We start from the raw sequence: 24,440 nt of genomic DNA, 5'->3' as shown, positions 1-24,440 counted from the left end.
AATAATACCAAAGAATTTGTGTTTGCCATCATTTTCAGGAAGAAACTGAGTATTATCTGACAGAATTGCAGGGGTGTCAATCTTTTTGGCCACAACTGTATCTGTTGGATTTGTAACTACAGCACCCTACAATAACTAGCAAAATCCAATATGGCAGATCAGCTTTTTGACAGATATCTGTCAAATGTCAGCATCTATCATACCCGTGTGTGTCGAGAAAAGGTGCTGACAGCTGTAAGTAAATGGGATAAATCTATCTTTTTGTTCATCCAGTATCTCTTTTGTATGGCCACCTTTGGTCTTGTAATATTGACACCCACCAAACTGCAGATGTGCTATAGGACTACAATTTATATCATGCCACTGGTATTTCAGGATGCTGAATTGTATAGGAGGAAGGCTAGCACAGCGTGACAACACGACTCATCCCCTCTGTCTCCTGCTCTTTCGGGCTCCAATATATAGCAGACGGGTGGGAGAAGTCTAACTCTTCTTGATGTGGATTAGAACCGCCTGACTTTACTTAGCAGACTGCTTTGTAACTCTTTTAAGACCTTCTCTTAGAGTCTGTAAGTAGGCACAAGCATACACTACTTGGCTGTATTTAAAACATAGGGAATAATGTACATATTATAATAAAAGTCATCAGAAGACCGGAAAGAATGAGCAAATTGATGCAAATAAAGGGAAACTATCAGCACTTTCAACCCCACCTACACACACAAACACACACACACACACACACACACACACACACACACACACACACCCCCGACTGTATGGGCATGTAGCCCATGGAAAGATACATGCATTGGAACCATGAGTTTGGAGAAATCTACGATGTTCACAGTATGCCAATGAAATGTGAAGTGCTCTGAGCAGAAGAAAGCACTTAGTGATACATTACCTATTCAGGTGATTTACATCCTGTTCACCTGTGTGACATCAGGAGCGGGCTAGCAAATCTTGTGCCTGCACAAATGAATGGTCGCCTCACTGTTCACTAAGTTGCCCTTCTACTGCAGAACTATGAACCTCAGAGGTGTCCAAACTGTCAGACTACTGTGACTGCCAGCATATGGCAGTACTCGTCAAATTCTGGCAGGCCAAGAGATAATGAATAGAGTGGAGGTTAAAGAGAACCTATCATGTCCCAAAACACTGTTAACCTGCAGATATGGGGTTAATCTGAAGGTTAATAGCATTCTAAAGACTTGCGGCCACTGAACTGGAGGCCTGGCTACTGGGAGGAAATAGGATAAATTGCATAAATCGTGAACGCTTTTCACGACTCTGTTGTTGGGTATTCCGGGGCCAGGGGCTCCTACCCTGTCTCTAGCACTAGGGGGCGCCCTATTTATCCCTGTTCCCCAGATTACTTCTGATGGTGAGGGTGCCGGGACCACGTACCTTGCTGAACTCCTGAATCCTCCCTTGGTCTGATCCCCCTCCCCCAGGGAAGTGGGGAGTATTAGTATATGGTAATACACCAACCAGACTAACAAGGTAATACGAACAGGGATAAAGGAAAATACCAATCATACAAAAATACACTCACACAAACAGAGGGAGACACCGCGGAGTGAAGGAAGGGCAAAACCAAAGGAGGAGAAGAAACGGATTCGCACACAACCAAAGTCAAGCAACAGTCACAAGGTAAATCCACCAAACTAATCCCCAAACAAGCAAACTCCTCTAAGCTCCTGTACCATGCAGTATGAAAGCTAACTCTGGCATTTCCTGATTGTCTGAGGCCTGTTTAAATAAGTTAGGAGAGTGGCCAGATCTGAACAGCTGAGAGCATCAGCCAAGCAAGCATTCAATCAAGCACCCAGGAGCTCTCTACTGAACAAATTAACCTCTGCACTGCTAAAACAAATCTGCACTGTTTAATATGATGGTGAAGTGCTTCTAATCAGTGCAGGAGAGCATTGTAGGAGAAATAAGGCGGTGTGGTCTTCTGGCTCCTTTCTGTCACGGTAAACCCGTGGCACGATTATTATGACCTATTCCTAGTATGAAAAATATTATGTATTGCAAGCAATTTTGTTCTGGCTAAAAATATTTGTCCAAAAATAGTAAGGCCCCTTTCACACATCAGATTTTTGCCGTCAGGTACAATCCGGCTAATTTTGTAACAAGCGGATCCGGCAAAAGTTGCTGCCTGATCCATTTTTTTTCTCATAGAGTTGTATTAGCGCCGGAGACTCACCCCCCCCCCACACACACACACACACACACACACTGGGTTCTCATCATTTTTACTTTAACCCCTTCATGACCTTGGGATTTTCCATTTTTCCGTGTTCATTTTTCGTTCCCCTCCTTCCCAGAGCCATAACTTTTTTATTTTTCTGTCAATATGGCCATGTGAGGGCTTATTTTTTGCGGGACGAGTTGTACTTTTGAACGACATCATTGGTTTTACCATGTCGTGTACTAGAAAACAGGAAAAAAATTCCAAGTGCAGTGAAATTGCAAAAAAAGTGCAATCTCACACTTGTTTTTTGTTTGGCTTTTTTGCTAGGTTCACTAAATGCTAAAACTGACCTGCCATTATGATTCTCCAGGTCAGTACGAGTTCATAGACACCTAACATGACTAGGTTATTTTTTATCTAAGTGGTGAAAAAAAATTCCAAACTTTGCTAAAAAAAAAAAAAATTGCGCCATTTTCCGATACTCGTAGCGTCTATATTTTTCATGATCTGGGGTCGGTTGATGGCTTATTTTTTGCGTGCCGAGCTGGCGTTTTTAATGATAGCATTTTGGTGCAGATACGTTCTTTTGATTGCCCTTTATTGCATTTTAATGCAATGTCGCGGCGACCAAAAAAACGTAATTCTGGCATTTCAAATTTTTTTCTCGCTACGCCATTTAGCGATCAGGTTAATGGTTTTTGTTTATTGATAGATCGGGCGATTCTGAACGCGGCGATACCAAATATGTGTAGATTTGATTTTTTTTTTTTATTGATTTATTTTGATTGGGGCGAAAGGGGGGTGATTTAAACTTTTATATTTTTTTCACATTTTTTTTAACTTTTTTTTTTAACTTTTACCATGCTTCTATAGCCTCCATAGGAGGCTAGAAGCTGGCACAACACGATCGCCTCTGCTACATAGCAGCGATCTGATGTTCGATGCTATGTAGCAGAAATGCAGGTGTGCTGTGAGCGCCGACCACAGGGTGGCGCTCACAGCTACCGAGGATCAGTAACCATAGAGGTCTCAAGGACTTCTATGGTTACTATTCTGAAGCATCGCCGACCTCCGATCATGTGACGGGGGTCGGCGATGCGATCATTTCCGGCCACCCACCGGAAGCGGTAGTTAAATGCCGCTGTCTGCGTTTGACAGCGGCATTTAACTAGTTAATAGGCGCGGGCAGATCGCGATTCTGCCCGCGCCTATTACGGGCACATGTCAGCTGTTCAAAACAGCTGACATGTCCCGGCTTTGATGCGGGCTCACCGCCGGAGCCCTGCATCAAAGCGGGGCTTCTGACGTCGGACGTACTATCCCGTTCGAGGTCAGAAAGGGGTTAATTTTTATACTTTATTTTTCATTTTTTCATTTTTTTTTTCTTTTTTTCATTTTCTATCTTTATTTTTTATCTCTATTTTTATTTTTATTTTTCTTCATTTTTCCTTCATTTTATTTCATTTTTCAACTTTTTCACTACTATTTTCTCCTTTAATTCCCCCCTTGTTTTGTTACCTCTATTTACATCAACCCCCCTTTTTAGTCCTACTTTATTTGCATATTTATCAATTGTTTCCATATGATTATTCCTCTTACTATCACTGCATTTCATAAATGTATATCTCCTTATATTATTTATCTATTATGATACTCTCCTATCATTTTGGGGCATGATCTCCATAAGATATTAACATCTGATTATGTGTATTGTATATGACGGCCTCTACATAACTGCATGCTATACAAGTTACACACATTCTTTTAGCATATCTCTCTATCCACTGTGCAGGCTCCACCCCCGGTCACATGACCATCTCTGACCACCTAGTAACATGCTGCCCTATGACACACCTGTGGATTCGCTAAAGCTACTTTCACACTAGCGTTGGTACGGGGCCGTCGCGCTGCGTCGGCCCGACGTACCAACGCATACTGTGAAGAAAATGCCCGACGTTGGCAGCGGAAGCAGTCTTAAGACGCTTCTGCTGCCCCATTGCAAGGTCCGGGGAGGAGGGGGCGGAGTTTCGGCCGCGCATGCGCGGTCGGAAATGGCGGTCCCGACACACAAAAAAAAACGTTACATGTAACTTTTTTTGTGGCGGCGGTGCGCCAAAACACGACGCATCCGTCGCACGACGGTTGCGATGTGTGGCGATACGTCGCAATGCGTCGGTAATGTAAGTCTATGGGGAAAAACGCATCCTGCGGGCAACTTTGCAGGATGCGTTTTTTATCCACAACGACGCATTGCGACGTGCAGTGCACGACGCTAGTGTGAAAGTAGCCTAACCCACTGCCGCCACTCCCAGTCACATGACCAACCAGGGCCTTTTATGGCAGAGCAGCGCTCACTGCCTTAGCTACCCTGCGCTCTTACACACGTGTACCAGCGGCTCCCACTCGCCCACCAGTCTCTCTCAGCCATACTAATGTATCTCTCCCCTCCCTCCACAATGCCTGGCCCTTCACTGCAGACCTGGAGCTCTTTCTTATGTTCTTGAGGGATGAGTCACAGACAGCTCCCCAATGATAATGCTGTTCCTCCTTGATGTCTTTGCAGTCTCTGATACTCTGCCTGCAGTGCCCAGGCTTTTCTCCGGCATTTTATTCCTGTCAGTCTAGGATCTGTTCTGAAGCAGTAATGCTTCTGTTAGCAGATCCTAATGACAGGAGACCAATCACAGTGATGGCTCCATGAATATGGCAGCAGATCACTCCCACTACTGTGAATTGTGCAGCCCACAGAGGTGTGCCCAGTTCACAGCAGTGACAGTTTTATTACAATAGATAGATAGGGTTGGTGTCCGTCTGTTATCTCCTATGACCATGGGATGCCGTATTATGACACTGATAGTGTCGTGCTACTGCTGTGAAACCAAGATGTCAGCCTCCAGTGCCTTCTTTAAACTCCTATAACACACAAAATATGTTTCAAATGCAATCAAATCTTTGTTATAACAGCATGTTATGCTACATTACATTGATTTATTAATGATCTACAAACGCGGTACCTTCCCTTTAAGCATCTGTTTAGTTTTCTGCAATTAATGTTCCGGAATATAGGCTGACTTAACTTAATAAAATACCAGTTACTGGATTATTTCTTAGCTACTCAACCTTAATTGATGACTCCCCTTTTTGAGACGTAATCATTATTTTTTTTTCTCTTATACAGTTTATTGACTGGATGATGAATCTCCTTGAAAGCCCTGAAGGAGCCTTATCAGAGGCATCGAAGAATGTTTTGGAAGGTATGGCTACTGTTGGATTATATGAACGCTAGATTCAAGTCAATGAAACTTCAGGAGATATGAAAAAGGCAGTCTATGGTACAGTTATACCATTATCTGTACACAATGTCTTTTTCAAGCAGAATCCAGCTGAAAAATACGTCATGTAAGACGTGAAGATGTGAGGGCTAACTAAACTCTTAAAAGAATGAGCATATGCATCTCTATGTAAAAATAACTTGCTGTGCATATATTTAGGCTCCAGATTTTCAGTGAAAAGAAGTGACCTGACTATTCTTAAGGTGTTTCCACTTTACTTTATAACAGAAGTCAAAGGGAAGGTTCAAAAGTGCTAGCAGTTTCTTAATTATTGAATGGAGTTCAATAAATGTCCAGAAAATACCAGTGCAAAAAGACAAAAATGCAGGAAAAAGCTTTAAAAAACCTTTTTAGTCAAAAATGTACAAAAAAAGCACTTGGGAAACGTCAGAAATAAAGCACTAAAAAAGACTTCTCAGGAAAAAAATGTCTGTGGCATCTGTCTGTACGCATACCATAAGACTAACTACCATATATACTCGAGTATAAGCCGACCCCCTAATTTTGCCACCAAAAACTGGGAAAACTTAATGACTTGAGTATAAGCCTAGGGTGGAAAATGCAGCATCTACTGGTAAATGTCAAAAGAAAAAAATAGATACCAATAAAAGTAAAATTTATTGAGACATCAGTAGGTTAAGTGTTTTTGAATATCCATATTGAATCAGGAGCCCCATATAATGCTCCATAAAGTTTATGATGACCCCATAAGATGCTCCATATTAAAATATGCCCCATATAATCCTGCATAAAGGTTAATAATGGCCCCATAAGATGCTCCATAGACACATTTGCCCAATATAATGCTGCACAAATGTTGATTATGGCCCCATAAGATGCTCCATACAGACACTTGCCCCATATAATGCTCTACAAATGTTAATTATGGCCCCATAAGATGCTCCATAAAGATATTTGCCCCATATTGTGCTGCACAAACGTTGATTATGGCCCCATAAGATGCTCCATACAGACACTTGCCCCATACAGTGCTGCACAAACGTTAATTATGGCCCCATACAGACACTTGCGCCATATAGTGCTGCACAAACATTATGGCCCCATAAGATGCTCCATACCGACACTTGCCCCATATGCTGTTGCTGCAATAAAATAAAAAAAATCACATACTCACCTCTCCGTCTCTCAGGCCTCCGGGACTTTCAATATTCACCTGACTTCGTTCCGGCGCCGCTCCATCTTCAGCGTCTTCTGCACTGACGCTCAGGCAGAGGGCGCGCACTAACCACGTCACCGCGCCCTCTGACCTGAGTGTCACTGCAGAAGACACTGAAGACGGAGCAGCACCGGGGAGCAGGTGACTATCGTGCAGCGCTCCCTGTTGTGAATTTGGATTCTGGGCTCCCCCGGTGGCTACTGGTGGAATTGAACTGGTGTCTTCATCTTCTCTGTTCACCTGTTCCCATCAAGATGTGGGAGTCGCTATATAACCTTGCTTCTCTGTTAGTTGCTTGCCGGTCAACAATGTTATCAGAAGCCTCTCTGTGCTTGTTCCTGCTCCTAGACAACTACTAGATAAGTTGGACTCTTGTCCATGTTTGTTTTTGCATTTTTGTTCCAGTTCACAGCTGTAGTTTCGTTACTGTGTCTGGAAAGCTCTTGTGAACAGGAATTGCCATTCTGGTGTTATGAGTTAAGGCCAGAGTCTTAAAGTAATTTCTGGATGGTGTTTTGATAGGGTTTTCAGCTGACCATGAAAGTGTCCTTTCTGTCTTCTGCTATGTAGTAAGTGGACCTCAAATTTGCTAAACCTATTTTCATACTACGTTTGTTATTTCATCTTAACTCACCGCCAATACATGTGGGGGGCCTCTGTCTCCTTTCGGGGTATTTCTCTAGAGGTGAGCTAGGACTAATATTTTCCTCTGCTAGCATTATTTAGTCCTCCGGCTGGTGCTGGGCATCTAGAATCAACGTAGGCATGCTACCCGGCCACTGCTAGTTGTGCGTTAGGTTTAGTTCATGGTCAGCTCAGTTCCCATCTTCCAAGAGCTAGTTCCTATATATGCTGATGCTATGTTCTCTTGCCATTGAGATCATGACAGTTTGACCGGCCCACTAAAGGGTTAAAATCCTTGGCTGAGAAAGGAGAGAAATAAGAAGTCTGCTGATATTTTTTTTTTTTTTTTCTCTCCTAATCTTTGAATGGCTCTGTGTCCACCTGTTTGTAATGGATCTTCAGAGTGTAACTGCAGGTTTGAATAATCTCGCCACGAAGGTACAAAATTTGCAAGACTTTGTTTGTCATGCACCTGTATCTGAGCCGAGAATTCCTTTGCCGGAATTTTTCTCGGGGAATAGATCTGGGTTTCAGAATTTTCGAAATAATTGCAAATTATTTTTGTCCTTGAAATTTCGCTCTGCCGGAGACCCTGCACAGCAGGTCAGGATTGTGATTTCCTTGCTCCGGGGCGACCCTCAAGACTGGGCTTTTTCATTGACACCAGGGGATCCTGCGTTGCTCAATGTGGATGCGTTTTTTCTGGCCTTGGGGTTGCTTTATGACGAACCTCATTTAGAGCTTCAGGCAGAAAAAACTTTGATGTCCCTATCTCAGGGGCAAGATGAAGCGGAAATTTACTGCCAAAGATTCCGTAAATGGTCTGTGCTTACTCAGTGGAATGAGTGCGCCCTGGCGGCGACTTTCAGAGAGGGTCTCTCTGATGCCATTAAGGATGTTATGGTGGGGTTCCCTGTGCCTGCGGGTCTGAATGAGTCCATGACAATGGCTATTCAGATCGATAGGCGTTTGCGGGAGCGCAAACCAGTGCACCATCTGGCGGTGTCCACTGAGAAATCGCCAGAGAGTATGCAGTGTGATAGAATTCTGTCCCGAAGCGAGCGGCAGAATTTTAGACGGAAAAATGGGTTGTGTTTCTATTGTGGTGATTCTACTCATGTTATATCAGCATGCTCTAAGCGCACTAAAAAGCTTGATAAATCTGTTTCCATTTGCACCTTACCGTCTAAGTTTATTCTATCTGTAACCCTGATTTGCTCTTTGTCATCTATTACCACGGACGCCTATGTCGACTCTGGCGCCGCTTTGAGTCTTATGGATTGGTCCTTTGCCAAACGCTGTGGGTATGATTTAGAGCCTTTGGAGACTTCTATTCCTCTGAAGGGGATTGACTCCACCCCATTGGCTAATAATAAACCACAATACTGGACACAAGTAACTATGCGTATTAATCCGGATCACCAGGAGATTATTCGCTTTCTGGTGCTGTATAATCTACATGATGATTTGTTTGCTCGCATAAAGGGGGCCAAGTGGTTCTCTAAGATTGACCTTCGTGGGGCGTATAATTTGGTGCGAATCAGGCAGGGGGATGAGTGGAAAACCGCATTTAATACGCCCGAGGGCCACTTTGAGTATTTAGTGATGCCTTTTGGTCTTTCAAATGCTCCGTCAGTTTTCCAGTCCTTTATGCATGATATTTTTCGCGATTATTTGGATAAATTTATGATTGTGTATCTGGATGATATTCTGATTTTTTTGAATGACTGGGACTCTCATGTCCAACAAGTCAGGAGGGTTTTTCAGGTTTTGCGGTCTAATTCTTTGTGTGTGAAGGGTTCTAAGTGTGTTTTTGGGGTACAGAGGATTTCCTTTTTGGGATATATTTTTTCTCCCTCTTCCATTGAAATGGATCCTGTCAAGGTTCAAGCTATTTGTGATTGGACGCAGCCCTCTTCTCTTAAGAGTCTTCAGAAATTTTTGGGCTTTGCTAACTTTTATCGTCGATTTATTGCTGGTTTTTCGGATATTGCTAAGCCATTGACCGATTTGACTAAGAAGGGTGCTGATGTTGCTGATTGGTCCCCTGATGCTGTGGAGGCCTTTCGGGAGCTTAAGCGCCGTTTTTCCTCTGCCCCTGTGTTGCGTCAGCCTGATGTTGCTCTACCTTTTCAGGTTGAGGTCGACGCTTCTGAGATCGGAGCTGGGGCAGTGTTGTCGCAGAAAAGTTCTGACTGCTCCGTGATGAGGCCTTGTGCCTTCTTTTCCCGTAAATTTTTGCCCGCTGAGCGGAATTATGATGTTGGGAATCGGGAGCTTTTGGCCATGAAGTGGGCTTTTGAGGAGTGGCGCCATTGGCTGGAGGGGGCCAGACATCAGGTGGTGGTATTGACTGACCACAAAAATTTGATTTATCTTGAGACCGCCAGGCGCCTGAATCCTAGACAGGCGCGCTGGTCATTATTTTTCTCTCGGTTTAATTTTGTGGTGTCATACCTACCGGGTTCTAAGAATGTTAAGGCGGATGCCCTTTCTAGGAGTTTTGAGCCTGACTCGCCTGGTAACTCTGAGCCCACAGGTATCCTTAAGGATGGAGTGGTATTGTCAGCCGTTTCTCCAGACCTGCGGCGGGCCTTGCAGGAATTTCAGGCGGATAGACCGGATCGTTGCCCACCTGATAAACTGTTTGTTCCTGATGATTGGACCAGTAGAGTCATCTCTGAGGTTCATTCTTCTGCGTTGGCAGGTCATCCTGGCATTTTTGGTACCAGGGATTTGGTGGCAAGGTCCTTCTGGTGGCCTTCCCTGTCACGAGATGTACGAGGCTTTGTGCAGTCTTGTGACGTTTGTGCTCGGGCCAAGCCTTGTTGTTCTCGGGCTAGTGGATTATTGTTGCCCTTGCCTATTCCTAAGAGGCCTTGGACGCACATCTCGATGGATTTTATTTCAGATCTGCCTGTTTCTCAGAAGATGTCTGTCATCTGGGTGGTGTGTGACCGTTTCTCTAAGATGGTCCATTTGGTTCCTCTGCCCAAGTTGCCTTCTTCTTCCGAGTTGGTTCCTCTGTTTTTTCAAAATGTTGTTCGTTTGCATGGTATTCCTGAGAATATCATTTCTGACAGAGGGACCCAATTCGTGTCTAGATTTTGGCGGGCATTCTGTGCTAGGATGGGCATAGATTTATCTTTTTCGTCCGCTTTCCATCCTCAGACGAATGGCCAGACCGAGCGGACTAATCAGACCCTGGAGACATATCTGAGGTGTTTTGTGTCTGCTGACCAGGATGATTGGGTTGCTTTTTTGCCATTGGCGGAGTTCGCTCTCAATAATCGGGCCAGCTCTGCCACTTTGGTGTCCCCGTTTTTCTGTAATTCGGGGTTTCATCCTCGATTTTCCTCTGGTCAGGTGGAAACTTCGGATTGTCCTGGAGTGGATGCTGTGGTGGAGAGATTGCATCAGATCTGGGGGCAGGTGGTGGACAATTTGAGGTTGTCCCAGGAGAAGACTCAGCTTTTTGCCAACCGCCACCGTCGTGTTGGTCCTCGGCTTTGTGTTGGGGATTTGGTGTGGTTGTCTTCTCGTTTTGTCCCTATGAGGGTCTCTTCTCCTAAGTTTAAGCCTCGGTTCATCGGCCCGTATAAGATATTGGAGATCCTTAACCCTGTTTCCTTCCGTTTGGACCTCCCTGCATCCTTTTCTATTCATAACGTTTTTCATCGGTCATTATTGCGCAGGTATGAGGTACCGGTTGTGCCTTCCGTTGAGCCTCCTGCTCCGGTGTTGGTTGAGGGTGAGTTGGAGTACGTTGTGGAGAAAATTTTAGACTCCCGTGTTTCCAGACGGAGACTCCAGTATCTGGTCAAGTGGAAGGGATACGGCCAGGAGGATAATTCTTGGGTGAATGCATCTGATGTTCATGCCTCTGATCTGGTTCGTGCCTTTCATAGGGCCCATCCTGATCGCCCTGGTGGTTCTGGTGAGGGTTCGGTGCCCCCTCCTTGAGGGGGGGGTACTGTTGTGAATTTGGATTCTGGGCTCCCCCGGTGGCTACTGGTGGAATTGAACTGGTGTCTTCATCTTCTCTGTTCACCTGTTCCCATCAAGATGTGGGAGTCGCTATATAACCTTGCTTCTCTGTTAGTTGCTTGCCGGTCAACAATGTTATCAGAAGCCTCTCTGTGCTTGTTCCTGCTCCTAGACAACTACTAGATAAGTTGGACTCTTGTCCATGTTTGTTTTTGCATTTTTGTTCCAGTTCACAGCTGTAGTTTCGTTACTGTGTCTGGAAAGCTCTTGTGAACAGGAATTGCCACTCTGGTGTTATGAGTTAAGGCCAGAGTCTTAAAGTAATTTCTGGATGGTGTTTTGATAGGGTTTTCAGCTGACCATGAAAGTGTCCTTTCTGTCTTCTGCTATGTAGTAAGTGGACCTCAAATTTGCTAAACCTATTTTCATACTACGTTTGTTATTTCATCTTAACTCACCGCCAATACATGTGGGGGGCCTCTGTCTCCTTTCGGGGTATTTCTCTAGAGGTGAGCTAGGACTAATATTTTCCTCTGCTAGCATTATTTAGTCCTCCGGCTGGTGCTGGGCATCTAGAATCAACGTAGGCATGCTACCCGGCCACTGCTAGTTGTGCGTTAGGTTTAGTTCATGGTCAGCTCAGTTCCCATCTTCCAAGAGCTAGTTCCTATATATGCTGATGCTATGTTCTCTTGCCATTGAGATCATGACAGCTCCCCCACCCCATTATACTCTCCTGCTCCTGGCGCGGTGCAGTCCCTGGTTCCCCAGCGCCGCAGCTTCTTCCTGTACTGAGCAGTCACTGTTACCGCTCATTACAGTAATGAATATGCGGCTCCACCCCTATGGAAGGTGGAGCCGCATATTCATTACTGTAATGAGCGGTACCATGTGGCCGTTCAGTACAGGAAGAAGCCGAGAAGCCAGGGACCTGCAGGGACCGCGCCAGGAGCAGGTGAGTATTATTAGACAGCCCCCGCTCACCCTCCCCTGCCGACCCCTAGTTATGACTCGAGTATAAGCTGAGAGGGGGACTTTCAGCCCAAAAAAATGGGCTGAAATTCTTGGCTTATACTCGAGTATGTACGGTACTAATTAAGAGTTGTAGAGAAAAGTAAAACATTACTTTAGAGACTTACAGCTTTGCCTCAACCATAGATTTATTAGAATATTCTAGACCCAAGAAAAACTCTGCTTTTTTTTTCTTTTTCTAATAATATTGTAAAACACCCTTCATCATACAGGGTGGTGCCTCAAGAGATCATGAGGATTGTGTTGGGGAGATGCTATGGGTCCTTGTATTACGGACCTGACAGTATGTAGAATGCTGATGTGTTGCAGTGAATCTAGTAATTCAGGTCCTGGGTATGGCATTCTAGGTAGGTATTGCCTTTTATGATTCAGGATAAAGTAGCTCTTATTTTTTTTCTTTCAGCTTCCCTTTTTAACTTGAGATGTCTTCCAGAGTTTAAGAGGAAAGCAGTGTGGACCAGAGCCTACGGCTGGTAATGGTCTGCTGTGTCATGTATCATCTCGCCAGGATATGATTTGTGTCATTGAGTCATACTGATACTGAAGCATTTTGGTCTGAAAATGTGAAAGTAAAATGCCAAATTGTTTTTAGACTGAAAGCAGTGTCCTTTATAGCTGAAATGGCAGTCACCCAGACATAATAGCCATCATGTATAATGTCCGGGACTTATCACTACAGTGCTCGTATCACTTCCTGAAATAAAAATTCTCCATTCAGGTCAATATTATCTTCTTTACATTTCTGTATCTGTAATCTTCTCCAATGTCTGTACACCTTCCTCAATGGCCAGATCTGAAATAAAACAATATCTGTTGGTGCGCCTATATATTTTTTTTGTATTCATGGTTAAAGTAGTATTTGCTTCCTATATTGCAGTGTTTAGGCATAGCGTATAAAGCTACATTCCCACTATCAGCTTTTGGTGTTGCGGACTTTCTTCATCCATTAAGTAACATGAGTTACTTGCATTTTTTCAAAAATACTCAGCGCCAAAAACTCATCATTGGAACGTAGCCTAACTCTCTCTGTATGAGCTATGGGACTGGCAAAACTTAATGCATTCTCCAAAATCAAGCGGGAACAGGAAAGCATCTTCCCCAAAGTTGGAAACAACTGGCTTTAATGCTCTTGATGCAGTAGCATTAGGTTTCATCAGAAATAAGGGCCCTGTCATATACTTAGTGTGATGTAACACTGATCGACCAAGAACTACTATCCATTTTGCTACGGAAGTTTGTCGATGAAAAAGGGCCAAGAAGAATCCCGCCTCTTTGAAGATCTCCTTCTATCTGCCAATTTGCCACAGTTTTTCAAAGCATCACATTTTCTTGTTCAATGTAAGGTAGGAACATGACTTGTGTTTTACTGTATGAATGAATTAATAGTCATAATAGAATATAGGACATCTTTGTTGTATTACAAAATACACATTCTTCGTGTATCATTGTCAACTCCTCTTTTACTGATTTCATGACATGATATTGTATAGTACTTGATTATTTTACAAAGTTGCCTGTTGTGGTACACAATGGTGTATTATTGTTCCTTAAGGGGATTATCCAGAACTATTTTTTTTTTCTCATGAAGCTAAGAACTTACAGACGGGTAGTTGCTAACTACCTGCCTGTTCTGCCTGGCGCTAGCGCTGAGAGGTCACAACAGCTCCTGCCAGCTTCACGTCAACAGAGCACCTCTTCCTCTTGTTGGCTGCTCTGTTGACGGGGTATTACAGTATTGCATCAGAAATTATGCCCCATTGGCAGAGCAGAAGAAAAGTAGCTGCTTTGTCAACGTTTCAATACTGGAAACCGCAGGTGAGGTCCTCGACAGCTCTGATCCGGCAGAGAATGGCACCGGATTCAACAGTTCTTAGGCCGATAAAATAAAATTAGTCCCAGATAACGCCTTTAAATTTCTTATTGTTAACATTTTTTTTAAATAAACCTATTCAAAAAAGGCACATGAAACACACATTGGCAACAGCCTTCCATTGTAAGAAAGATTAAACATTGAATAGTGAAGCAAAAGAGTAATATTTTAGGAAGTCTGTGGTCATTGCTGTTGCTACATTTTACGGAGGAGTTACTTTTTCACATTGGTCACATTGTCTGAGAGGCAAATAACCTGGAATGAATGTAGCACGTGGGCTATGTGGTTACACAGGGTTTCTTCTCTTCCTTTTTCAATTATGCATGGGGATATATGTAATGGGGAACAAATGAAGAGACAAATAGATTTTTTTTCATATATCTGTAGAATACACTGATACCCACATTTCTAAAAAGGTTGTCCATTAAAAAACTGGACCACAGGGAAGTAATGTTTGTAACTATACAAAACTCAGCATTACTTATGTATTGAAGCCCCTAGTGCTCCATCGCTGCCTTTCTGCAGCCCCTTGGCTTTGTTGACCAGGCCGTGTGCCAATTTCCCATCTACAACTTGTCTACTATAGCAACTCGCACGTGCTTTAAGTAATGCTTATTTTGTTATTTACAATGTAGCCCATTTTTTCTGTTTAAATGGACATCCACATTAAAGTGCATTTCTAATCAAAGCATTAAAATTTGAGTAGAAATCTCATGAGCAAAAGTTTAGTAATTATGTTTCTTTTACTTATAAGTAGTGTTGAGCGATACTTTCCGATATCGGAAAGTATCGGTATCGGAAAGTATCGGCCGATACCGTCAAAATATCGGATCCAATCCGATACCGATACCCGATCCCAATGCAAGTCAATGGGACGAAAATATCGGAATTAAAATAAACCCTTTATACACTTGTAGGTTCATTCTACATGAAGGAAAACAACTAAGAATAATGTAGGATGTATTGGGGGACGTGGCGGAGACATTAAAGGCACAGAGGTTTAGCCCAATGTAATAGAATAGCAGGATTTTTTTTTTTTTGGATGACGTTCGGCATTAGAAAGAATTTGACTATGTTAATTTTTTTTTTTTTTTTATGCCACATATTGATGTTTCACTACTTCAACGCCCTTCACCTTCTTTTTTTCTTCTCCCACGCTTTCTTCTTCATTATCCTCATCATCAGCTTCTTTGACATCAACTTCTTCACCTTATTCATCTTCTTCTTCATCTTCTACCTATTATTTTTTGGGTTACATTGTTCATATTCTTTTTATTTTACTATTATCTTCATCATATTCTACTTCTTCATCATATTCTTATTTGTGACAGGCATTCCTGTAGTTGTTATCTATAAAAGTTTGAAGATTACACCTTCCGTTCTGCCTGTCACAAAACAGTTACATTTGTCCGCGTTCAGTTTGGCCTGCAGCATCAGGCTTTATCCAGGGGCACCACGAGGAGGAACGGACTCACCCCCATACACTGCTTAGTCTTCTTCTGCTTATAATTTAGATAATATTTTTTGCTCTGATATTTAGTGTTATGCTTAATGTTCTTCTGCTCTTTGTTCTGCAGCCTCTTGTTCTTCTGCTTCTCGGTCTTCCAGGTCGTCGTCGTCTCCAGGGTCGTCGTCTCCAGGGTCGTCGTCTCCCGGGTCGTCGTCATCGGGGTGGTCTTCAGGGTCGTCGTCTCCGGGGTCGTCGTCATCACGGTGGTCTCCAGGGTCGTCGTCATCACGGTGGTTGTCGTCTCTGGTGTCGTCGTCATCTTAGGGGTGTTCTTCCGGGTCATCGTGTTTAGTCTCTTGAACTTGGAAATGTAGCAGAAGGTACAAGAAGTCTGAGAAAATGCCGAGAACCAGCTGATGGAACTGGAACTCGGATGGCTACCCAAAGGTCCAAGAGCCAATGGAACTACCGAGGACCAGCTGACGTTACTGGAACCCGGTTACTAAGCAGGAGGTACCCGTGCCTGAAAGCACTACCAAGGACCACCTGACGTTGGTGGAACTCGGATACCCAGAGGGAGGCACCTAAGCCAAAGGCTCTGCCCGGAACCAGCTGACGGTACTGGAACCAGGATGGGGAGCAGAAGGTACAAGAGCAAAAGACAGTGCCGAGAACCAGCTGACGGTGCTGGAACCCGGATGGGTAGCCGAAGGTCCAAGAGCCAATGGAACTACCGAGGACCAGCTGACGTTACTGGAACCCGGTTACTAAGCAGGAGGTACCCGTGCCTGAAAGCACTACCAAGGACCACCTGACGTTGGTGGAACTCGGACACCCAGAGGGAGGCACCTAAGCCAAAGGCTCTGCCCGGAACCAGCTGACGGTACTGGAACCAGGATGGGGAGCAGAAGGTACAAGAGCAAGTGTCTGCGTGGCTTTTGCAGGACACGATGCCGGCTGCACAGCAGGGGAACAGCTGGCGGTGCTGAACCCCACTGACACATTGGCGAGGTGTTTTTCTCTGTGCAGCTAGCAGTACAGGGCCCCAACTGGCGGTGTTGGAGCCCGGGGTCAGCAGGAGGAGGAGAGGGAGCAGAGTGTAGGCCGAAGCCTGCACTGGCGGCAGCTTTGGGTCTGTTGTACCTGCGTGGCTGTTGCAGGACACGTTGCCGGCTGCACAGCAGGGGAACAGCTGGCGGTGCTGAACCCCACTGACACATTGGCGAGGTGTTTTTCTCTGTGCAGCTAGCAGTACCGGGCCCCAACTGGCGGTGTTGGAGCCCGGGCTCTGCAGGGGGAGCAGAGTGTAGGCCGAAGCCTAATCGAACCAATTTCAAAGGTAACCTTTAACCCCCCCTCAGGGGTTACAAAGTAGAAGAGCCACAGCTTATGCAGCAGTAGTGGTGCACAAGTCAAAGGTTGCTCTTTTAATTTGGCTCCTTGCACACGCTGAATGGAACACGTATAACATTTAGCCCTTTATACAGTCAAACTGTGTTGGAGGCGCGAGTTCCCTTTGTAATGAGACGCAGCACAGATGTCAAGAATCCCACCTTGGTGCTGGGTGCAGCCTCCTGAGCGTTGTTATTTGCTGTACAGGAGTCTGCGCTGTCGTGTTATCCCCTGGCCTAGCGCTGTTAGCGCTGCCCATCTTCTGACCTCATTTAATGTTGGCTGGTGCGGTTCGCGATGCCCATGAATCACAGCCCCGCAGTGTATTGACATAGTTAAAACACTGCGGGGCTGGGATTCATGGCCTGGCGCAGTACATATGTTCGCCTCTCGCTTGGGTTCTTACACCTGCTTCAGACTATGTGGCGTCAGCTGATCCCTTATCGCATGCCACGGCCATGAAGCCGCACAGTCTGAAGAAGGCGGAAGGAGATGAGGGACAGGCGAACTGATGCACTGCTCATGCCCATCAAACACACCCTCGCAGTCCCAAGAAATAAGACACCGAGGGGCGTTGTGTGGGTCAGGGCGGCCGCAGAGGCGCAGGCAGCCAAACAATGATACCAGAAGACGGGCAGCGCTACCAAGGGGGTTGCAGCGTGTCATTACAAAGGAAAGTCACACCACCGGAACGGTTAAATGGTCACACAGAGGACACATTTTAGACGTGTTTTCCGTTCCACATGTGCGAGGAGAATACGTTTATGAGCCACCTTGCACACATGCAGCATTACCGCTGTACAAGGTGGCCTTAAAAACGTACAAACGCCTGGGGGAGGGGGGACAGGTTCCCTTCAATTTCAGTTCTGGTGTCTGCGTGGCTTTTGCAGAACACGATGCCGGCTGCACAGCAGGGGAACAGCTGGCGGTGCTGAACCCCACTGACACATTGGCGAGGTGTTTTTCTCTGTGCAGCTAGCAGTACCGGGCCCCAACTGGCGGTGTTGGAGCCCGGGGTCAGCAGGAGGAGGAGAGGGAGCAGAGTGTAGGCCGAAGCCTGCACTGGCGGCAGCTTTGGGTCTGTTGTGCCTGCGTGGCTGTTGCAGGACACGTTGCCGGCTGCACAGCAGGGGAACAGCTGGCGGTGCTGAACCCCACTGACACATTGGCGAGGTGTTTTTCTCTGTGCAGCTAGCACATCTGGGCCCCAACTGGCGGTGTTAGAGCCCTGGGTCAGCAGGAGGAGCAGGGGGAGCGGAGTGTAGGCCGAAGCCTGCACTGGAGCAAGTTGAAAGGAAACCTTTAACCCCCCCCCCCCAGGCGTTTGTAGCTGGAAGAGCCATCGTGTACAGCACTAATGCTGGAAAAGGTAAACTTAGCTCTTTTAATTATGGTCCTTGCAGATGCTGAACCTAACACTTATGAAATGTGTCCCCTCACAGCGTTCAACCGTCCGGTAGGTGGAACTTTCCTTTGTCATGTGACGCAGCACAGCCGTCATTTTTACCCCCTTGTCGCCGTGCGCCGCCTCCTCAGCGTTGTTTGAATCTGTCCCGGAGCCTGCGCTGTTTGGTTACCCCTTGACCATGCACACATTTTGCGCTGCCCGTCTTCTGACATCATTTGCTGTCAGGCTGGCTGCGCCTGTGCGGGTGCGCTGTCCGAGATTCAGCCTCGCGGTGTCGTCTAATGTAATCCCACCGCGGGCCTGGGATCCGTGTCCATGCGCAGTGCATATCCTCGCCTCTCACTCCCCTCCCTACGGCTTCTTAAGACTGTGCGGTGTCACGGCCGTGGCATGCTATTAGGGATCAGCTGACACCGAACAGTCTTTAGAAGCCGTAGGGAGGGGAGTGAGAGGCGAGGATATGCACTGCGCATGGACACGGATCCCAGGCCCGCGGTGGGATTACATTAGACGACACCGCGAGGCTGAATCTCGGACAGCGCACCCGCACAGGCGCAGCCAGCCTGACAGCAAATGATGTCAGAAGACGGGCAGCGCAAAATGTGTGCATGGCCAAGGGGTAACCTAACAGCGCAGGCTCCGGGACAGATTCAAACAACGCTGAGGAGGCGGCGCACGGCGACAAGGGGGTAAAAATGACGGCTGTGCTGCGTCACATGACAAAGGAAAGTTCCACCTACCGGACGGTTGAACGCTGTGAGGGGACACATTTCATAAGTGTTAGGTTCAGCATCTGCAAGGAGCACCACGAAAAGAGGCACTTTTTCCCTTTGCATCATTACTGCTGCACAAGGTGGCTCCTTCAGTAACAAACGCCTGGGGGGGGGGGGGACAGGTTCCCTTAAATTTAACTTGTTGTGCCTGCGTGGCGGTCGCAGTACACGTTGCCGTATACACAGCAGGGGAACAGCTGGCGGTGCTGAACCCCACTAACACATTGGCGAGGTGTTTGGCTCTGTGCGTACAGCACTTCTGGACGGCAACTGGCGGTGTTGAAGCCCAGGGGCAGGTGGAGGAGGAGGAGGTTGGAGGAGGTAGGAGGGATTGCCACACACACAGCAGGGGAACAGCTGACGTTACTGAACCCCAATAACAGAGGAGGGACTGTTGACTGTGCGTACAGCACTTCTGGACGGCAACTGGCGGTGTTGGAGCCCAGGGACAGGTGGAGGAGGTTGGAGGAGGTAGGAGGGATTGCCACACACACAGCAGGGGAACAGCTGACGTTACTGAACCCCAATAACAGAGGAGGGACTGTTGACTGTGCGTACAGCACTTCTGGACGGCAACTGGCGGTGTTGGAGCCCAGGGACAGGTGGAGGAGGAGGAGGTTGGAGGAGGTAGGAGGGATTGCCACACACACAGCAGGGGAACAGCTGACGTTACTGAACCCCAATAACAGAGGAGGGACTGTTGACTGTGCGTACAGCACTTCTGGACGGCAACTGGCGGTGTTGGAGCCCAGGGGCAGGTGGAGGAGGAGGAGGTTGGAGGAGGTAGGAGGGATTGCCACACACACAGCAGGGGAACAGCTGACGTTACTGAACCCCAATAACCGAGGAGGGACTGTTGACTGTGCGTACAGCACTTCTGGACGGCAACTGGCGGTGTTGAAGCCCAGGGGCAGGTGGAGGAGGAGGAGGTTGGAGGAGGTAGGAGGGATTGCCACACACACAGCAGGGGAACAGCTGACGTTACTGAACCCCAATAACAGAGGAGGGACTGTTGACTGTGCGTACAGCACTTCTGGACGGCAACTGGCGGTGTTGAAGCCCAGGGGCAGGTGGAGGAGGAGGAGGTTGGAGGAGGTAGGAGGGATTGCCACACACACAGCAGGGGAACAGCTGACGTTACTGAACCCCAATAACAGAGGAGGGACTGTTGACTGTGCGTACAGCACTTCTGGACGGCAACTGGCGGTGTTGAAGCCCAGGGGCAGGTGGAGGAGGAGGAGGAGGTTGGAGGAGGTAGGAGGGATTGCCACACACACAGCAGGGGAACAGCTGACGTTACTGAACCCCAATAACAGAGGAGGGACTGTTGACTGTGCGTACAGCACTTCTGGACGGCAACTGGCGGTGTTGGAGCCCAGGGGCAGGTGGAGGAGGAGGAGGTTGGAGGAGGTAGGAGGGATTGCCACACACACAGCAGGGGAACAGCTGACGTTACTGAACCCCAATAACAGAGGAGGGACTGTTGACTGTGCGTACAGCACTTCTGGACGGCAACTGGCGGTGTTGGAGCCCAGGGACAGGTGGAGGAGGAGGAGGTTGGAGGAGGTAGGAGGGATTGCCACACACACAGCAGGGGAACAGCTGACGTTACTGAACCCCAATAACAGAGGAGGGACTGTTGACTGTGCGTACAGCACTTCTGGACGGCAACTGGCGGTGTTGAAGCCCAGGGGCAGGTGGAGGAGGAGGAGGTTGGAGGAGGTAGGAGGGATTGCCACACACACAGCAGGGGAACAGCTGACGTTACTGAACCCCAATAACAGAGGAGGGACTGTTGACTGTGCGTACAGCACTTCTGGACGGCAACTGGCGGTGTTGAAGCCCAGGGGCAGGTGGAGGAGGAGGAGGTTGGAGGAGGTAGGAGGGATTGCCACACACACAGCAGGGGAACAGCTGACGTTACTGAACCCCAATAACAGAGGAGGGACTGTTGACTGTGCGTACAGCACTTCTGGACGGCAACTGGCGGTGTTGAAGCCCAGGGGCAGGTGGAGGAGGAGGAGGTTGGAGGAGGTAGGAGGGATTGCCACACACACAGCAGGGGAACAGCTGACGTTACTGAACCCCAATAACAGAGGAGGGACTGTTGACTGTGCGTACAGCACTTCTGGACGGCAACTGGCGGTGTTGAAGCCCAGGGGCAGGTGGAGGAGGAGGAGGTTGGAGGAGGTAGGAGGGATTGCCACACACACAGCAGGGGAACAGCTGACGTTACTGAACCCCAATAACAGAGGAGGGACTGTTGACTGTGCGTACAGCACTTCTGGACGGCAACTGGCGGTGTTGGAGCCCAGGGACAGGTGGAGGAGGAGGAGGTAGGAGGGATTGCCACACACACAGCAGGGGAACAGCTGACGTTACTGAACCCCAATAACAGAGGAGGGACTGTTGACTGTGCGTACAGCACTTCTGGACGGCAACTGGCGGTGTTGAAGCCCAGGGGCAGGTGGAGGAGGAGGAGGTTGGAGGAGGTAGGAGGGATTGCCACACACACAGCAGGGGAACAGCTGACGTTACTGAACCCCAATAACAGAGGAGGGACTGTTGACTGTGCGTACAGCACTTCTGGACGGCAACTGGCGGTGTTGAAGCCCAGGGGCAGGTGGAGGAGGAGGAGGTTGGAGGAGGTAGGAGGGATTGCCACACACACAGCAGGGGAACAGCTGACGTTACTGAACCCCAATAACAGAGGAGGGACTGTTGACTGTGCGTACAGCACTTCTGGACGGCAACTGGCGGTGTTGAAGCCCAGGGGCAGGTGGAGGAGGAGGAGGTTGGAGGAGGTAGGAGGGATTGCCACACACACAGCAGGGGAACAGCTGACGTTACTGAACCCCAATAACAGAGGAGGGACTGTTGACTGTGCGTACAGCACTTCTGGACGGCAACTGGCGGTGTTGGAGCCCAGGGACAGGTGGAAAAGCAGAGGAACACAATGTAGGCCGAAGCCTGAGAAAGTCGAAAGGGAACCTTTAACCCCCCCCCAAGGCGTTTGTAGCTGAAAGAGCCAGCTTGTGCAGCACAAAAGATGCAAAAGGAAAAGGTGGCTCTTTTCATCATGCTCCTTGCAAACACAGAACTAAACACTTATAAAATGTGTCCCCTGCAACCGTAAAACCGTCCCGGAGGTGGGACTTTCCTTCGTAATGTGACGCAGCACAGCCGTCATTCCTACCCCCCCGGCGCCGCGCACCGGCTCCTCAGCGTTGTTTTATTCCGTCCCGGAGCCTGCGCTGTTATGTTATCCCGTGGCCAGGCACACTTAGCGCTGCCCGTCTTCTGGCATCATTTGGTGTCAGGATGGCTGCGCCTGTGCGGCCGCGCTGGCAGAGAGCCCGCCTCGCAGTGTCTTCTGATTTAATCCCACTGGGGGCCTGGGATCCATGGACATGCGCAGTGCATATCCTCGCCTCTCACTCCCCTCCCTACGGCTTCTTAAGACTGTGCGGTGTCACGGCCGTGGCATGCTATTAGGGACCAGCTGACACCGAACAGTCTGAAGAAGCCATAGGGAAATGAGTGAGAGGTGGAGGTTCAGATATGCACTGCGCATGTCCATGGATCCCAGGCCCCCAGTGGGATTAAATCAGAAGACACTGCGAGGCGGGCTCTCTGCCAGCACGGCCGCACAGGCGCAGCCATCCTGACACCAAATGATGCCAGAAGACGGGCAGCGCTAAGTGTGCCTGGCCACGGGATAACATAACAGCGCAGGCTCCGGGACGGAATAAAACAACGCTGAGGAGCCGGTGCGCGGCGCCGTGGGGGTAGGAATGACGGCTGTGCTGCGTCACATTACGAAGGAAAGTCCCACCTCCGGGACGGTTTTACGGTATCAGTGGACACATTTTATAAGTGTTAAGTTCTGCGTGTGCAAGGAGCTAAACAAAAATAGCTACCTTTTCCTTGTGCAGCATTACTGCTGCACAAGGTGGCTCTTTCAGTAACAAACGCCTTGGGGGGGGGGGACAGATTCCCTTACATTTCAGTTGTTGTGTCAGCGTGGCGGTCGCATGACACATTGCCGGCTACACAGCTGGGGATCAGCTGACGTTACTGAAACCCAATAACACTGGGTCGTATGTTTTGACTGTGCAGACGGCACTTCTGAGCCTCAACTGGCGGTGTTGGAGCACAGGAATTTAAGTTCAGGTGGTAGAAAGATGAACACAACAGGAGACCTGGATAACGTATACAGTGACCTAATTATTTAATCAGGAGGAGGAGTGGCAAATTCCTGCGAGATCCAGGCCTTGTTCATTTTCAGGAAAGTAAGCCGGTCAACGTTATCGGAGGATAGTCGCATGCGACGGTCAGTTAGTACACCACCTGCAGCACTAAAGACACGTTCCGATAATACACTGGCCGCAGGGCAAGACAGCACCTCCAATGCATACTGGCTTAGCTCTGGCCATGTATCCAGCTTTGAGACCCAAAACTTGAAAGGGGAAGAGCCGTCTGGGAGTACAGCAAGAGGGCAAGACATGTAGTCTGTCACCATCTGACGGAACCGTTGCCTCCTGCTGACTGGAGCCGTCTGTGATGGTGTAGACTTTTGTGGGGGGCACAGAAAACTGTGCCACAGTTGGGCCATACTGGTCTTGCCTTGGGCAGAGGCACTGCTTCTGCTCCCTCTTTGTGCAGAGCCTCCTCCACTGCCTGGACGCACTGAGCTGCTTTGTAATGCACTAGCAGCACTTCTCTCAGTTGGAATGGAGAAGATGATGGAATTGACCAGTGTGTCTTGGTACTCCCGCATTTTTCGCTCCCGGTTCAACGGTGTGATGAGGCTTTCTACGTTGTCCCGGTAGCGAGGATCGAGGAGGGTGAACACCCAATAATCAGACATGTTGAGAATGTGGGCGATGCGGCGGTCGTTTCTCAGGCACTGCAGCATGTAATCCACCATGTGCTGCAGACTGCCAACTGCCCAAGAAACGCTGTCCCCTGCTGGAGGCGTGATCTCTGCCTGCTCGTCATCACCCCACCCTCGCTGTACACACTGAGTACTGGACAATTCGGTAACTCCCTCCTCTGGACGGACGTCTTCCTCCTCCATTGACTCCTCCTCATCCTCCTCACAAACTGTCCCCTGCCTACGCGTTTGTGAGGAACCACGTGGCGCTGACTGTCCAGAAGATGATGGAAATGGTGAATCCTCATCCTCCACCTCT

The 24,440-nt window shown here is 47.9% G+C and overlaps 2 protein-coding genes across 4 annotated transcripts in view; one reads left to right on the top strand and one right to left on the bottom strand.

Moving 5' to 3' along the window:
* FOCAD (focadhesin) overlaps positions 1–13,179 on the top strand; it is a 426,882-nt gene extending 413,703 nt beyond the window's left edge. For all 3 annotated transcript variants that reach the window (XM_077249466.1, XM_077249485.1, XM_077249475.1), the window contains 2 exons: positions 5,379–5,454; positions 12,756–13,179. In XM_077249466.1, coding sequence (XP_077105581.1) covers positions 5,379–5,454; positions 12,756–12,829 — 150 coding nt within the window. In that variant the 3' untranslated portion in view covers positions 12,830–13,179. The remainder of the gene's footprint in view (positions 1–5,378; positions 5,455–12,755) is intronic.
* Positions 13,009–24,440, bottom strand: part of HACD4 (3-hydroxyacyl-CoA dehydratase 4) — a 42,122-nt gene continuing 30,690 nt past the window's right edge. The window contains exon 8 of the mRNA XM_077249502.1: positions 13,009–13,145. The gene's annotated coding sequence lies outside the window, so the exon portion shown is untranslated. The remainder of the gene's footprint in view (positions 13,146–24,440) is intronic.

This window comes from Ranitomeya variabilis, chromosome 1 (genome assembly GCF_051348905.1).
Source record: "Ranitomeya variabilis isolate aRanVar5 chromosome 1, aRanVar5.hap1, whole genome shotgun sequence".
In the NCBI taxonomy this organism is placed as follows: Eukaryota; Metazoa; Chordata; class Amphibia; order Anura; family Dendrobatidae; genus Ranitomeya; species Ranitomeya variabilis.
Note: the sequence above shows the minus strand (reverse complement) of the source record. Positions and strands in the feature narration are given on the sequence as shown.